This window comes from Zootoca vivipara, chromosome 1 (genome assembly GCF_965207765.1).
Source record: "Zootoca vivipara chromosome 1, rZooViv2.hap1.1, whole genome shotgun sequence".
Taxonomy (NCBI): Eukaryota; Metazoa; Chordata; class Lepidosauria; order Squamata; family Lacertidae; genus Zootoca; species Zootoca vivipara.
In genome coordinates, this window is record NC_142582.1 from 92297846 (window position 1) to 92312948 (window position 15103).

The following is a 15103-nucleotide window of genomic DNA, read 5'->3' on the forward strand; positions in this document are numbered from 1 at the left end:
GAGAGGTCTCGCCACAAAAGTGACAAAGACCATTTTGGTGCCAAAACTAGACTTCAATCCAGACTGAAATTGGTGCCGTCACCTTTCTAAATCACCTTACCCCCAAATTATAGATTTTTTGGTGACTAGGAAGTAGTTGTCACAAACTGCTAGATCTAGGGAGTTTCTTAAAGAGTGCCTGCACCACTGCCTTTCAAGAAAGTGGCCACTCCCCTCTACCTGTAAAGAGGAATTTATCATCTCCTTGATCCACCCAGTCAATACCCTCTGGGCTATTAAAAGTCAAAAGGCAAGGGTAAAAAAATCCAGGTACCATTAGCTGAAACTGATCACAAACAACCTGACTAGATTAATGATGAAAGTTAATGCTCTAGAATCTACTTTCACTGGATTTGCAATAATGCCAGCTTCAAATTCAGCACAAAGAGACTTCACCATCGAAGTAGCTCACAAATGCTCCAATAACATCAGCTGTGGGCAAGATTTCAACAGCTCTTTAAACTCGAAATAGCTCTGTTGGATGGCTACTTGAAGGCATGGTAAATGCCTTGGGAAAGTGGCAAAATACAGATATTCAGCTTCACTTTTGCTGTTTGATACATGATACCATGTTATAATGAAGGCACGTTGAACTTTTACAGCCCAATTGTAAGCATACTTTCTCAGAATTAAGGCCCACTGTGTTCCAAGACAGGGCCGGCTCATCATAGACCCCCGGTGGCGCAGGGCACCATGGCGCCGGCCCACCAGGAGGGCGCCGCGAGCTGCGCCCGCCCGCTGGCCGGCTGGTCCGTCGGTCCGCTGCGGAACTGCGCGCGGCGCCCACCTGCCCACCGCGCTGGGAAACGGGGCGGGAGGGCGCCGGAGAGATCGCGCTGTGTCTGCCCGCCGCGCAGCAGCACCACGCCCACCGCGTTGGGAAACGGGGCGGAAGGGCGCCGGAGAGATCTGGCGCACCATGGCGACAGGGGCGCTTAAGACGGCGCTGTTCCAAGATTTACTCCTAAGTAAGCAAAGGAATGCAGCCTTTGATTGGCTAAAAATAATCCCAGCCTTATATTCTACCCATTTAGAAAGACTTTTATTCAACAAGCTCAGGGGCAGAGGGCAGCACATTGGACACAGCCAGGACAATAGTTCCTAAAATAAAAGCAAGAAGGATGTTTAAGTCAAGTAATATCCAGGAACATCTACAAAAAACTTCAATGTGTTTGCTTATGCACAGTTCTTCCTCCAGAGAGCGCAATGGCATATATATATTTTTCAGATCTGCGTTGAGTGCTTGAAGGGATTTCTCCATGAAATAACCTCAATATGAGGTCAATATAAATACACTGTTTAACTGATGAGTGTACAGGAAAATATTCATATGGATCACACACTTGAACATTTCCATTTCCAAAATATAAGGGAACTCCTCCTACCACATGTAGGAATAAGTGCATAAGCAGTACAGGAGAACAAATTAAGAAATGCTCATTGTAGCTTAATATTGCCTACTGCTGCAGAATGCTGTTTATTCTGCAAAACTTGATTTGCCTTCCTTTTCTAACTACCTGTATAGGCAGATCTCTATAAAAACCATTTTATCAAAAGTATAATTTGTACCCAGCATGGTTAAGAGCAGATTATTTATCCAAATATTGATCACATTTTAAAAAGAAACTTTGAGCCTACCTTTCAGGTGCTTCTTGTTTTAATATCGGACTATCACACGTATCCATTTCCATAAAACCCAGAAAGTCATGATATGGACTGATAGATTCTCTATCCAAATCTGCGTTACACATTGCACTAAGTGATGTCTCTATGTCCCTCTGCTCTGGATCAAAAATTTCACCTTCAGTGAGATGTCTGTGATGGCTTGGAGAACTATTAACACTACCTCCTTCCTGGTCTGAGCTACCATTTTGCTTCACATCACGCTGAAATCTACTGCTCAGGCCATCATCCCTGAACCCTTTAGCAAACGGGTTGTAGTCTATTTTCAGTTGTGTAATTTGTATGTTTTGATAGGCAGTGACAGCGAAGAACTCTGTCTGTGGAAAAATGAAGGTATGGACATCAGGACCATTTAGCTGAATCACTTCTGTGGCTTTGTCAGCAGGCACCAAGTGTAGCCGAGGTAGATAGCGGTGCATAGAGTGCAAAATGATATGCCCTTCCTGGTCCAAGGTATTGTTAGTAAGTTTGAGTTTGTAGAAAGAGACCGGTTGGTGCATCCAGTAACGGCCAGTAGAAGGCGATTCGGGGTGAATGAATACTCTTCCCAGCACATGGGGTTCTGCTTTCCCACTGGGCTCCCAACTATGGCCATTCCATTTATAGCGCAAGTTGTCAACAGGAGAAATATCCACAACCAAGATATACTTCAGCTTGGAGTCTAAGCCTGTTATCCAGTATCGACAATATGGAAACATCCGCCTTCCCTGCTTAGTCAGAATCATTTCTGTGCTCCGATAGTAGAACTCATTCCACATATTGTTGTTGTCTAAGGTAACAGTAATGCTTCCTGAGGTGCAATCTGCTGGAAGGCAGGTCTTCACTTTCGATTTTACAGGTGCTGCTATATTGCTAGCAAGGCCATTGTCCTCTTGATTTGAAACCAAGTCTCCTTGGTCAGCTTTTCCAGTGATCTGTGGCTGTTTCACAAGAACATAAAGAGCAGGTGCTGCATTGGGTGGTGTTCCACCATCCTGGTTCCCCAACACAACTGGCCGATTCTCCATTATGGACTGAAATTTCTCCAAAGATTTCACAATACAGGCAAATTTTTCTTCATGTTCTTCATTCTGAAGGGGGAGGTCAATGAAATATGTAACATCCATGTAATGTGAGCAAGACATTATACATGATAAAAGATCCCTTCAGAAGTTATCACAGTGGCAGTCATTACACGTAAAACAATACATTGCTACTGTCAGCTTCCACAATGATTTCGACAAAATTTTGCCACTTGGCAAATGTAGATTCATGGCAGAGGTAAGAATTTTAACTGAGTTTTCATGTAAAATTATGGGGCAATTAATTCAAAGGTCAACCAACAACACAATAACAAAATATATTTAGAAGTAACCACAGAAGCAAAAATAGTGGCTGATATCTAATTGTGGTATCCTACTTGTGCAACAGACTTCTGCTTGTACAAACTGGGCTTTTCCTTTTTTTTCCTACTCAACCCCCAGCACAGCAAAATTTACTCCAGGGATGCTCCCAAAGCAGCAGAAGAAAAACATGAGTTCTTTGAGGAAAGATGGGATAACATAACAGGGTTGTGCTGCTACCTAAACATCAGCAGCAATTGCTTCTGAAAATGTGTGTATAACCTAGTCAACCATTTCACCTGAACTGTACCACAAAATATGATTTTTACTCTGGCACTGTAGAACTTTAGAGCAGCATTACTATTAAATAACATAACTGGTATTTTAAATGCATGAAATTAATATTAAGGAACAAGTTACTCATCACAACCTTAAATTTGTTTTAAAGATTAAGGCATAAAGAACAATGTAACATACTGTACATTCTAAGGAATTATTCTGAGCTAGCTTGGAAAGTATCAATGATCTACTTAGCACAAGAAAATGTAATAGTGTAGCAATTTTCTATTTGGTGAAATTTGTTATATTGACACTAATATAAAACAAAATATTTACACTAGAACAAATCCATTCAACTCAACCGATTGTATTCCAGAGAAAGATGGCTCTGGGATGTATTTACTGCCACTATCAGAGCTCTGTCACACACAACTATAGAATCCACCAACCCTAAAGTATTTTTATATTGTTTCCAACATGGAAAACTGGTGTTCAAATCCCTACTCAACCATGAAGCTCACTTGGTGACCATGGACCAGTCACTACGTCTAAGCCTAAACTGCCTCATAGGGTTGTTGTGAGAGTAACATGGCGAAGGTGAAATAATGTACACCACCTTAAAGTTCTTTTAAGTTCCTTAAAAGAAAGGTGGGATAAAAATGTTATATTAATAAATTCTAAAATGCTGGGGTGAGGGACTGTACATTAGATCTATACAAAAAGGTATAGATTTTATCTATTTTATAAACATTTGTTGTATTAGCTTAAAATACAGCACGTCAAGCGCTGTACACACACACAACACATAACCAACTACTGCGATGGAGTTTGCAAACACAGTCACAAGGCTTATAATAACGTTGCTAAAGTTTATTCATAGTTTTACTTCCTACACTGGGGTTGTTTGGGATCATAGCTGCCAAGTTATCCCCTTTTTTAAAGGGATTTTCCCTTATGCTGAATAGGCTTCCTCGCGAGAAAAGGGAAAACTTGGCAGCTATGTTTGGGATTAATACTGGTTTGCCAATAAACCATAACATCATCCACACTCTGAATCTTTCCTCTCCTCCATTAAGCAATAATGAATGGTGGGGAGTGGGAAGAATTGGAGAATGTTTTGCCTTTCAAAAATGACGTATGAGCCAGAATATAACTTACATGCCAACATTTCACACCTGTCAAAATGAACCTAAACGCGATTAGCCTGGAAGTAAGCGTTACTTACTTCCTAGTAAAGGGCTGCGGCGTTACGGAGGTTTGCACAGGACTCGTCAACATCATCAAGCCTGTACGAAAGCGCAATCGAGGTCCCCTTGCCCGTTTGTTGACATTTCAACCTGAAAGCTCCCGGGCAGTCACGTGCTCGCGTAGGAAGAGATCCGTAGGAATCCCGTCAGGATCGCCCTCCGAGGCGAAGCCCCGTCTCCGCTTCCCCACTTTGCCCTAAGCGCAGCTTCGCAAGCCGCCAGCCGAAGGAACATATGCTACCAACATGGACGGCGAAACCGCCATAACGCTGCCGAGTACGAGGGGCGGGGGAGGAAAGAGAAAGAGAGGGAAAGCGGCGGCAGCTAGCAGGGCTAAAGTCAAAAAGGCCCCAAAGCTTTCCAAACTCGGCGGCCTACTCGGGAGCTCGGCATGCACGTGCCCGACCCGAAGAGCAAGGGGCGCAGCGCCACACGGGCCCCCGGCGCGGCTGGACGCGAGCCGAAGCCTCCTATCGCGCGCCCGGGCTCCGCCTCGCCCTCGCTTTCTGCCTCGGCTCAGCCGCTTACCCGGGAAGAGCGCAGCCGCAGCGCTTCACACGGCACGCGGAGGCGCCTCGAACGCTGAGCCCCCGCGTGGCGCCGAGGAGCCTCCCTGACACGCGAGGAGCCGCGCGCGCCGCCTCAGTTCCCGCCCCTCCTCCTTCCTCCTCCTCAGAGGCTTCGATCCCGCTCGCTCGCTCACCGCCTCCCGCGAAGGGGTGTCGATTTTCTCAGCTGGCAGGTGGTGTGCGGGACACGCGGAAAACTGCGCTCGAGTCACTTCTGGGGCACGCGCGCGAGTGAGCGCGCGGATAAATAGATTGACGCGTTCCCCTCCGCCAGTTACTGTGAGATTGTGAGCAGGGCGGTAGAAACCCCTCACCCCTCCTCCTATGTTCACAGTCAAAAATCGTGTTACCCGATGGACAGAACGTGCGCACGCACCCATGTGACGTCGCCGGCGCGCCTCGAGAGGCGCACGCGCCGTGCGGGCCCGCGCACCTCCTCCTCCTACTCGCCTGCAGGCTGTCACGTGCCCGCGGCTCGCCTCTCCCTCCTCTGCCCCGCCCTCCCGTCCTGCTCCCTTTCGCGCTTGCCCGGTGAAGTTGCGCTTGAGGTAGCTCGCGGCTACGTAAATGAACTTCCGCGCCTTTTTTCCCACTCCCCCCCCCAACTGTCGCCCCAAAAACAAACACGCTCACTGACGAGCGGAGGTCGGTTGTTTGACGCTGCTCGTGCTTCAGAAGCCCTCCCTGGAGCTTTCCCCACCCCCCACCCCGGACGTTCACTCGAGGCTCTTGGGAGCACAGCGTACCCGGCCCGCGGCTGCCCACGACGCAGGGCTCGGCCCTTCCTGCCCTCCGCTCCAGCAGAGGGTTGGCACTATGGCGGGCGCCCTCGGGCCTTATGCCAGCCTCTCACGGGTCGCCGTGGGAAAGGCGCGCGTGTCAGGCTCCCTCGGAAGAAGCTGAGGAGGGACGCCGAGCTCTGAGGCCACTCAGTCGCGGCGGTAGGCGGACGAACCGCCCAGCATTTCTGGCTGCGCGCTTCCTGCTCCTCTCGCTAAGGCAGGGCTGCTCTTTGTTCGTGGCGCATGAAAGCCACGCGAGGATTTCCCTTGCCCGCCCGCCAAGGCGCTCGTGCCGCCTCGTTGTGCCCACGCTAGTCCTGCATCTCTGAAGGATCTCGAACCGGTTCAGATGCAGCCTTCCTTCCTTTTTATTTATTTATTCCGTTTCTTACCCGCCCTTCACGATAACATCTCAGGACGGGTTGCAGCACCCACGGACTGGAACAAACTCTCTTGTCCATAATGTTCCAGTTCTTCGATATCCAGAAGCGAAAACCTCTTTGCATGCAATCACGTTATCTGCTTCGGCTCAGAGCATAAAGGGCTTTGAAGTAGAGCGCAAGCACCCAGATATTAGCCAGGAAACAATGAATGTCAAAGAGAACAGCCATTACATGTTACTTGCATTATTTATTTAAAATAAGTAGCAGTATTTTATCTTCCCTAGGTTTTTTTAATGGTGTGATTTTATTATTGCTTGTTTGTTTGTTTTTTTTGTTTATTTTACTGTCAATGACACCTTTGGTAAAGGCTGTTCTCCAACTGGAGCGCTCACAGGCCAGTAAGAGCTGTTTGACAGTGGAACAGTCTCCCTTGGGAGGTGTGGACTATCCTTCCTTGGAGGCTTTTTGCAGAAGGTTGGATAGCCATCTGTCATGGGTGCTTTCTATAGCTAAGATTCCTGCACTGCAGGGGAGAGGACTAGATGACTCTCAGGGTTCCTCCCAACCCTACAATTCTTTGATTTTAAGTGTCATAGCTAAGGGCTCATGGGTATGAAGAATGTGTAGTCAGATCCAGGTGACGGTCCTAGAAGATCTGCAGAAGAGTGTTTGGCCCCCAGTGACACTAGAGCCCCTTTTCAGATTAATTGCTTCAAAGTATCTGGTGTATCCCCATCTCCCTTTGATTCTTCAGAATTGCAAAAAAAACCCCAAAACCTCTGCACAAGCAAACCACATCATAAAAATATGTAATGTGGTTTGCTTGTGAGTTCTCTGGTTTTGTGCAAATCTCAGGGATCTATTAGGATTGCTCAGGAAAACATTACAAACATGGATGGAAATAAAATGAAAACATTGAGGAAGTACTGGGTGGGGAAAGAGGAATAACCAAAAGTACAATTGATTCACCCACTCCAAAATACTAAAATAAATCATCTGTGTCCCCAAGTGGGGTGACTTGCCGCCCAATTTATTGGATTATCCCTGTATCAGCTAAACTTGGAATTCACAGGAAGCATCAGGATTAGTGTTGTTTGAGGGTGGCATGTGGATTATGCAAATTAAATGGGAGTGCAAATCCTTCTAATCTGAGCTACCACCTAAACCCAAGGCATCTTCCTCCTAGGATGGAGTTGGATCCCTAGGTCATGACAAACTGTCTTGAAAAAGTGTCCAGGACATAGATTTTGAATCTGAAACACACAATTTTACAGTATCTTGAACATGCACTCCAATATTCATTCCATTATCTGATTTGCATTGTGTTTTGCACACTTGCTGGTTTAAAAATGGAAGGTGTAGATCAAGTTGAATGTTTCCTGAGCAGGCATGCCACCTCTCATTCTCATGTTTCACTCATCAAGAGATCTATCACATTGCTGTTATATGAGAACAAGTAAGGATGTTCAGTTTTCTGGCAAGTATAGTTTATCAAATTAATTTTGTGATTTAAGGAAGCCTCCTACTAGGACACGGGTGGTGCTGTGGGTTAAACCACAGAGCCTAGGGCTTGCCGATCAGAAGGTCAGCAGTTTGAATCCCCACGACGGGGTGAGCTCCCGTTGTTCAGTCCCTGCTCCTGCCCACCTAGCAGTTCGAAAGCATGTCAAAGTGCAAGTAGATAAATAGGTACCGCTCTGGCGGGAAGGTAAACAGCATTTCTGTGCGCTGTTCTGGTTCGCCAGAAGCGGCTTAGTCATGCTGGCCACATGACCTGGAAGCTGTGTGCCGGCTCCCTCGGCCAGTAAAGTGAGATGAGCGCCGCAACCCGAGTCATCTGCAACTGGACCTAATGGTCAGGGGTCCCTTTACCTTTAAGGAAGCCTCTAATCCTGAAGAGGAATTCTGAGGAATGTTAGGCACTCTGGAATCTGGTTTACATACACTAATCATGGAAATCTACCATTTTTATGCGGTATCTAAAAAAGTTTATGAGTTGTAGTCCTTGAATCCCTTTGAGCACAGTGAAACTTAATAACATGCATAAGATTGTGCATATTATAAACTTTTCCATTTCATCTGCATCTAGCATTTTTATTTGTGGCCATTTGGAGTACACGATAAATTACTTGTTGCCATTTAGAAAACTTCCTGCAGTTTAGAAATACGCTGTTTGTAACACACCAAGCCAAAACTCCTAGTTTAATAAACTAGGATATGTACGATTGACAGGCACCCATATGCAGCCTCCCATCCTGTTGCTGCACTCCCTTTACGTTAGTGACAAAACAAGGATTCAGCACTTAATCAAGTTTCCTATTATTTACAGACCTAGAAAATATGGCTTTAAAACAAGTTAAGAGAGTCTTGTCTTATTTTGGTGCTCAAATGAAAATAGGAGCATAGCAGCAAGAGCTGCCTGCAGGTGTGCACCACTAAATCTTGGATCAAGTCAGGATTTTTGGCTTAGTGTTACACAGTGAATAGGAGAGGCAACACCAACTAAGAGACCTAAAAACACTTTTGAAGGCCTCTTGTCTCAGCAGTTGCAGATGTGACAATACGTTCTCTTTAAAAAATAGTGTTCTCCTACACCAGTGTTTTTCTCATCTATGCAGGGAGTTCAGTCTCTGTATGACTTTGTCTGAGATGCTGCCCAACTGCAAGAGTACACCACACTGGGGCATGACTGGACAATGGCCAGATGTCAATCTTCACCTTACAGACTGTATGACTCAAGCTGTCGGGATAAAAACCATTTTGAATACTTTATGCACATCCAAATTATACATATAGAATGTAACCGTTGTTTTTAAACTCTGCCACACATTTCTTATCGATCATGTACTTGTTTATGGTGTGTGTTAATATGAATCTTCCCTTAGGTGGCTTACACTTCAACCTTGTCCTATCCTCAGGATTTAAAACATATCAGTGAGTATCACATTGCTCTCCTTAAACTAATCTAGCTGTATAAAGATTTTTTTAAAAAATTCATTTTGATGCTTAGATTGATCCAAACATCAACAGTGCGTAACTTAACTTTTAGTCAAGGTGTTTACTTTCTGTTCTCACCTTTGTGTTTTCTAAAAATCATGACATTCCATGGCTGTACCCTTTTAAAGCTCTATTAGAGTTCTAAATCAAGACTTCAAAGAGTATTTCAGCCTTTTAAAGTAACTCTTGAATGTACACAATACTGTATCTCCTTCAATATCTATGCAGTTTTTCCTCATTTTACTGAATTGTAAACACCTTTGACATATTAAAGTAACTTTAGGGTAGCTATATTCACAATTACAGTACTACCTGTCTACCCCCAGAGCTTTAGTTGCTTTCAGTCCTTTTAAAATTGAATTAGCAATGTAGTTCCACTGCCGTAGAAGTAGAATTCCTTTTTTTAAATAAAGGACTGGTTAGTCCAAAATGTTCCCAGGTGCCTGACCATTTTTTTAACAAAAATCTGAACACCTGATTCATTCACACAGAAAGCCTGCAACTGTGTTCATCTAAGTTAGTACACTGAATCAATAGTAGTTGATAAAAATACTTCTATTTTACTAAAATACATACATTTCACTTCCAGGACCCTCTTTACTGTATGTCCCATGGTCACTAATGCTAATGTATACCATCTTTGCATACTCCTTCCCTACAGTATCTAGACAATGTGATGCCTGCGAATTTTGCACCAGGGAGGCATGCCACATGCCTTTCACCAACCCCTTATGAAGTCTGCCCCCACACCTCCCAGAGGCATATGTAGTTATTCAATCACCACGAATCTAAACAGAATGTTGAACAGTAAAAACAACAGAATGAGAGCCAAGCTATGTGTTATGCTACTAATGTAGTATGAAGTTCTGCTTTGCTTGAATGGAATGTTCTTTGCAAGGTGTCCTTACATTTGGTCTGGCAACTGGGGCTTGAGGCTAGCAGTGGCTTCCCCCACATGCTCAAGGGAAGGGAAAGCTATAACACTCAGCTGAGAGAAGGCACTGCCTGGCAGAGTTCTTGCTCCTTTTGCTTTTATTGCTAACAGATAATGGAAGGAATAAGAATCGCAGCTCATCACCGCCACCTTACCATGAACAATAAACTGCTTGGAATAAGGTATGCTTGATACGGCTCCTGTAGAGCAGGGATGACAAGGGAGAAGGGAGTTTCTCTGGTCATTCCTGCTTGTGAAGATAGCTAGTGGAAGGGGGGCCCCTTTGTGCAATGAGGCATCTATGGGCACAATGGTGTCCTTGAGGTCTTTCCCATGGTGCTTCTGTGCCCGCAACTCACAGCCCCTTAATCATGAGATGGTGAGGGTAATTATCTTTTTCTCCAGTCCAAAGTACAAAGAGCTGAAGGAGGGTTGACAAGTAATGCTCTTTCCAGCTCTGAGCTTTAAAGGCTCAAATTCTACTAGGTCCATCTTTTACCCAAATCCCTCTAAAAAGTGAAGCATGTGATATGTGTACATGGTTTCTGTGTCTCTCAAGTGACCAGTGTGTGTGGCTCCTACAGCACTTGCTAAAATGCCCATGGGCCTAAAACAGGGATGCCCCCTCCCCGCCTAGCAGAACTGAGCTATTTACATAATAAGGTAAAGTACATGACCCCTGGGCAGTTAAGTCCAGTCAAAGGTGACTATGGGGTGCAGTGTTCATCTCGCTTCAGGCCAAGGGAGCCAGCGTTTGTCCACACAGCTTTCCAGGTCATGTGGCCAGCATGACTAAACAACTTCTAGCACAACAGAACACCATGACGAAAGCCAGAGTGCACGGAAATTCCGTTTACCTTCCTGCCACAGAGGTACCTATTTATCTACTTCCACTGGTATGCTTTCGAACTGTTAGGTTGGCAGAAACTGAGATAGCAACAGGAACTCACCCCACCGTGCAGATTCGAACTGCTGACCTTTCAACACAATACATATCTTACCTCCGACATTTTATATAGCTATATTCAAAATTAAGCAGAGTAGTTGAGAGAAGAGAATTTGCTAGATAAGACAAAAGCTGCCCTAAATGTGTAGTGTGATGGATGTGATTCTGAGGGGAAGGACCCTTACATTAAACTTAACTGCACAAAAGCAAAATGTAACTGGAACTGTAGCATGAAACAAGTTAGGTGCTCTTTCAGAAGATTCTTTGTTTTGAATTTGCTATTCAGGAGTAGGCTATCAAAAGGAATTCACATTTATTTGTATGATTTATGATTGGAAGAAAAAGTACTAATTGTTAACTCTGCTTCTGTATTCCCTCCTGGCTTGAAGTTTCAATCATTAGCAAAACTACAAGAATGAATTGTATAAAACTACAAAATACCTTTACTTTACATTTCAAAGCTGAGTTCCTATAGATTCTTTGCTGTTGCTTACAAAATGATGAATTTGAAACGTCTTGCAAATAACAATTATTGTTGAACAACCTGATCAAACCTGTTTGATTTACCTGCAACAGCTCAAAGCAGTTTGCATTTTTGCAACTAAACTGGTATCAGAAGTTTGGCAAGAGGGAGGAGGAACCAGCCAAAAGCAATGAACAAAGAGTACACTGATTGTTACCTAAAAATATGACCTCTTTCAGACACAAACACAGACATGTGGAAGCTGCCAAACTTGTCATGCTATTTCATGTGACTGCAACATACATGTGAATACTTAAATCCTGTGAGTTGAGCCAATTGCACATCAGCTCTGCTCATATAGTTGAGGTAATGACAATTTGCAAATACTCCACGGCAATGTGGAGTAGTATAGGGACCCAATTCCCACTTGACAGGATTAAGTTTGTTTTATAAATAATTATATAGTGAGAGGACTTATGTGTGCCTACAAACATGTTTCTTTTTAGAGCATAACCATTATTTTGAGTATTAAAATGTGGAAGAGGTTTGGGAAGAATAGATCTAGTCAGACCTCTCTCTAGGATGCACATATTTAAAAAAGGATAGAAGAAAGGATTAGCAAATGAAAGTTTAAAGGAACATTTAAATTTGTAGTCTGAGGGCGAGCGGGGAAATGACACTCCCACTGATTTTTTTTTAATTTATAACTAAAGGTAAAATTTTGTTCCACTTCCCAAATAGAACATGTGACAAAGTCATTCTGATTTCTTATAAAACTAATTATAATTATATAGCTCTATAATGATATAGATAGATCTATATCATTAGTTAATTTTGGCTCACCCAAAGATTTTTACTAGGAACTTAGTGTATCCTTAATCAGCCCATTCACAAAGATCACCTAGCTTCATAGACACAAACCCCTCTATTCAAAGTGGACCATATATGTGTTGAAGTTTTCTTAGAAAAACTGAGGGCATGCATCTGCCAATATGTTTAAAATTAAAGCTGCAGTATTATTTTGATTTTGCAAGTACAGTTGCTAATGTAGGCATTACTTTATAGACCTGTCATTGACTGCTGAATGGGTGGCTTTTAAACCAACAGATGACACGTTAGCACCAACAGGTGCCAACAAAGGCGTCATCCCGGTGTTTTGCCTTCCTGAATCTAATAGGAAGCTTGCACCTTTTAGTCCAAAGGGTGCCAGTTTGGGCATGGGCTTCCACTGTGTGTCAAGGTGGCCAGATTCCATATTAGTTTTCATCTGCAGAACTGGAAGAGACACATTTGTAGTTTTTGCCATGCATGGTACATTTTTCCAGCTTCTCCCACTACTTGTTGAAATGTTACAATTTGGGTCCTTTACTTCGGAGACTGGCATTAGATTGAAAACACCCGATTCAGATGAAGGATCTCTCAAGTTCCTGTCACCATCAGTGAGATCATTGTCTTCCAGCTGAAGCAGGAGTGGAGTTACAGAACCACTACTCTCTTGCACAAAACAGAGGTCCTTATAGCTCTCACCCAATTTGCCAAACTGAAAGTGAAAACCTGCTGCAGCAGCTGATTCCATACAGTTTCCCATACCTTCCAGAGATAACTCAGTGCTTGGGGAGTTGGGGAGTTTTGATCTGTCTGGGGCTGCATCATTCAGCTGCTGCTTGAGGGATACAATTTCATTCAGAAGTGAGGTGAGGGTTTCATCAATGCCATCATTCTTTAGGTCAATTAAGTCACTTGCATCCAGTGCTGGTTCAGGTATTGCAGAGGCTACTTTTTGCAGTTCCATTTCTACCCCAGAGTCCTTGGGTTCATTAATCTGTAGCTTCTGAAATGAAGAATCCTTTGACTTTTGTCCCTCACCTCCCTTGTATAGATCTTTTAACCTAACCCGATTTCCACTTAACTCTTCAATGAAGAGTTTTGTTGCAAATAATTCTGGGGATCCCTTCATATTGGATACATTTACTCTTTGTGGAAAACAGTTTTCTTTTTCCCTAAGAAAAACTTGTGCTGTTCCAGTAGCATCCCTCTGTTTTCTGGAAGAAGGTTCCGCATTTCCTTCAGACTGAAAACCAGTTGTTTCCTGCAATACTATCTGCATGGAAGGTAAGCATTTCTGGGAATCTGTATCCAGAGTTACATAAGGTTTCTTATTTAAATCCAGGAGTAAATTTGTATTTTCTTCAGTAGCCAATGACACCACATTTTCTATTTGTATTTCCTTTGTATTTTCTTCAGTAGCCAATGACACCACATTTTCTATTTGTATTTCCTTTGTATTTTCTCCAGTAGCCAGTGACATCACATTTACTATCCTTGGCATCATTAAGGAGTCTTCATTTTCTGTAAGTAAGTCCAAACAAAGAAAGGCCCGTTAGAATACTGGTGAGGAGAGAGGGAATGGGATCTAAAGAGCAACTTCTGGCACTGCTAAAGCCTGCAGGGATACCTGTAAGATTCACAGATCTGTCAAACGTATCACAAATATTTCAAAAAAAGTCCACCCTGTTTCAAAGGGGCTTGTTAAATAGCATGTGAGGCTACTGTTTGAAAAATAAAAGCCCAAAAGCTTTTATTGTGCTTAAATTTCAATCTGAAAAACAGAAATGCTAACTATAAGAGATCAACTGCAAAAAGGAACAGAAGTGTCCTATATGATGAAGAACCCAAACACAAGTGTGGTGTAGTGGTTAAGAGTGGTGGACTCGTAATCTGGTGAAACGGGTTCGATTCCCCGCTCCTCCACATGCAGCTGCTGAGTGACCTTGGGCTAGTCACACTTCTCTGAAGTCTCTCGGCCCCACTCACCTCACAAAGTGTTTGTTGTGGGGGAGGAAGGGAAAGGAGATTGTTAGCCGCTTTGAGACTCATTAGAGTAGTGATAAAGCGGGGTATCAAATCCAAACTCCTCCTCCTCCTCCTCCAAGTGGCAATTCACAAGCCACAAGAGCAGTGTGCAGAGCCACCTTATAGGAATCAGTATAATTCTGCCCCTCCTGTCCCTCTCCCAGCCAAGCTGTTCATTCTAAGGAGATGCCTTTCTGCACCTCCCCAGGAACAGCCAGCCGCTTGTTCTTCCTCAGTTCCCTGTGTGTAGCTTTACGCCTTTCCTTTGAGTGAAAGGCTTGGGGTAGGCAGAGGCGTAGGAAGGTCCAGGTGGTTCCCAGTGTGGAAAATTTATTGTCACCCCCCACATTGATTTTGTTTTTTGCCTGCAAAATGGTTTTATGTTATTTCATATTTTCTTACAAAGGAATGTGCATTCTGGGCCTCTGATAACAAGTAGGCGACTATGGACAGATACTTAAATCTACAGGATGGAGTGTTTTGGCTTGTGTTATTTTATTTATATTTATTGTTTATTTATTTAATAAAATTTATTTTAAAAAACCTGCAAAGTGGTTTACCAAAACAAGAAACAAAAAACCACAGCAGTCAGTAAAATCAATAAAA

The 15103-nt window shown here is 43.6% G+C and overlaps 2 protein-coding genes across 16 annotated transcripts in view; both read right to left on the reverse strand.

Moving 5' to 3' along the window:
• MGA (MAX dimerization protein MGA) overlaps positions 1 to 6173 on the reverse strand; it is a 41133-nt gene extending 34960 nt beyond the window's left edge. Inside the window, exons 1-2 of one of the 5 annotated variants that reach the window (XM_035111920.3) lie at positions 5886 to 6173; positions 1678 to 2792 (exon numbers count right to left, since the gene is read on the reverse strand). In XM_035111920.3, the coding sequence (XP_034967811.2) occupies positions 1678 to 2729 (1052 nt within the window). In that variant the 5' untranslated portion in view covers positions 2730 to 2792; positions 5886 to 6173. Of the gene's footprint in view, positions 1 to 1677; positions 2793 to 4548; positions 5548 to 5885 lie in introns of those variants that run through there. The other 4 variants (XM_035111929.3, XM_035111912.3, XM_035111893.3 and 1 more) reach the window with 4 other exon arrangements.
• A 5297-nt stretch (positions 6174 to 11470) lies between these two features.
• Positions 11471 to 15103, reverse strand: part of LOC118083419 (uncharacterized) — a 29082-nt gene continuing 25449 nt past the window's right edge. For all 11 annotated transcript variants that reach the window (XM_088670531.1, XM_060273550.2, XM_060273546.2 and 8 more), the window contains one exon: positions 11471 to 13993. In XM_088670531.1, coding sequence (XP_088526657.1) covers positions 12699 to 13993 — 1295 coding nt within the window. In that variant the 3' untranslated portion in view covers positions 11471 to 12698. The remainder of the gene's footprint in view (positions 13994 to 15103) is intronic.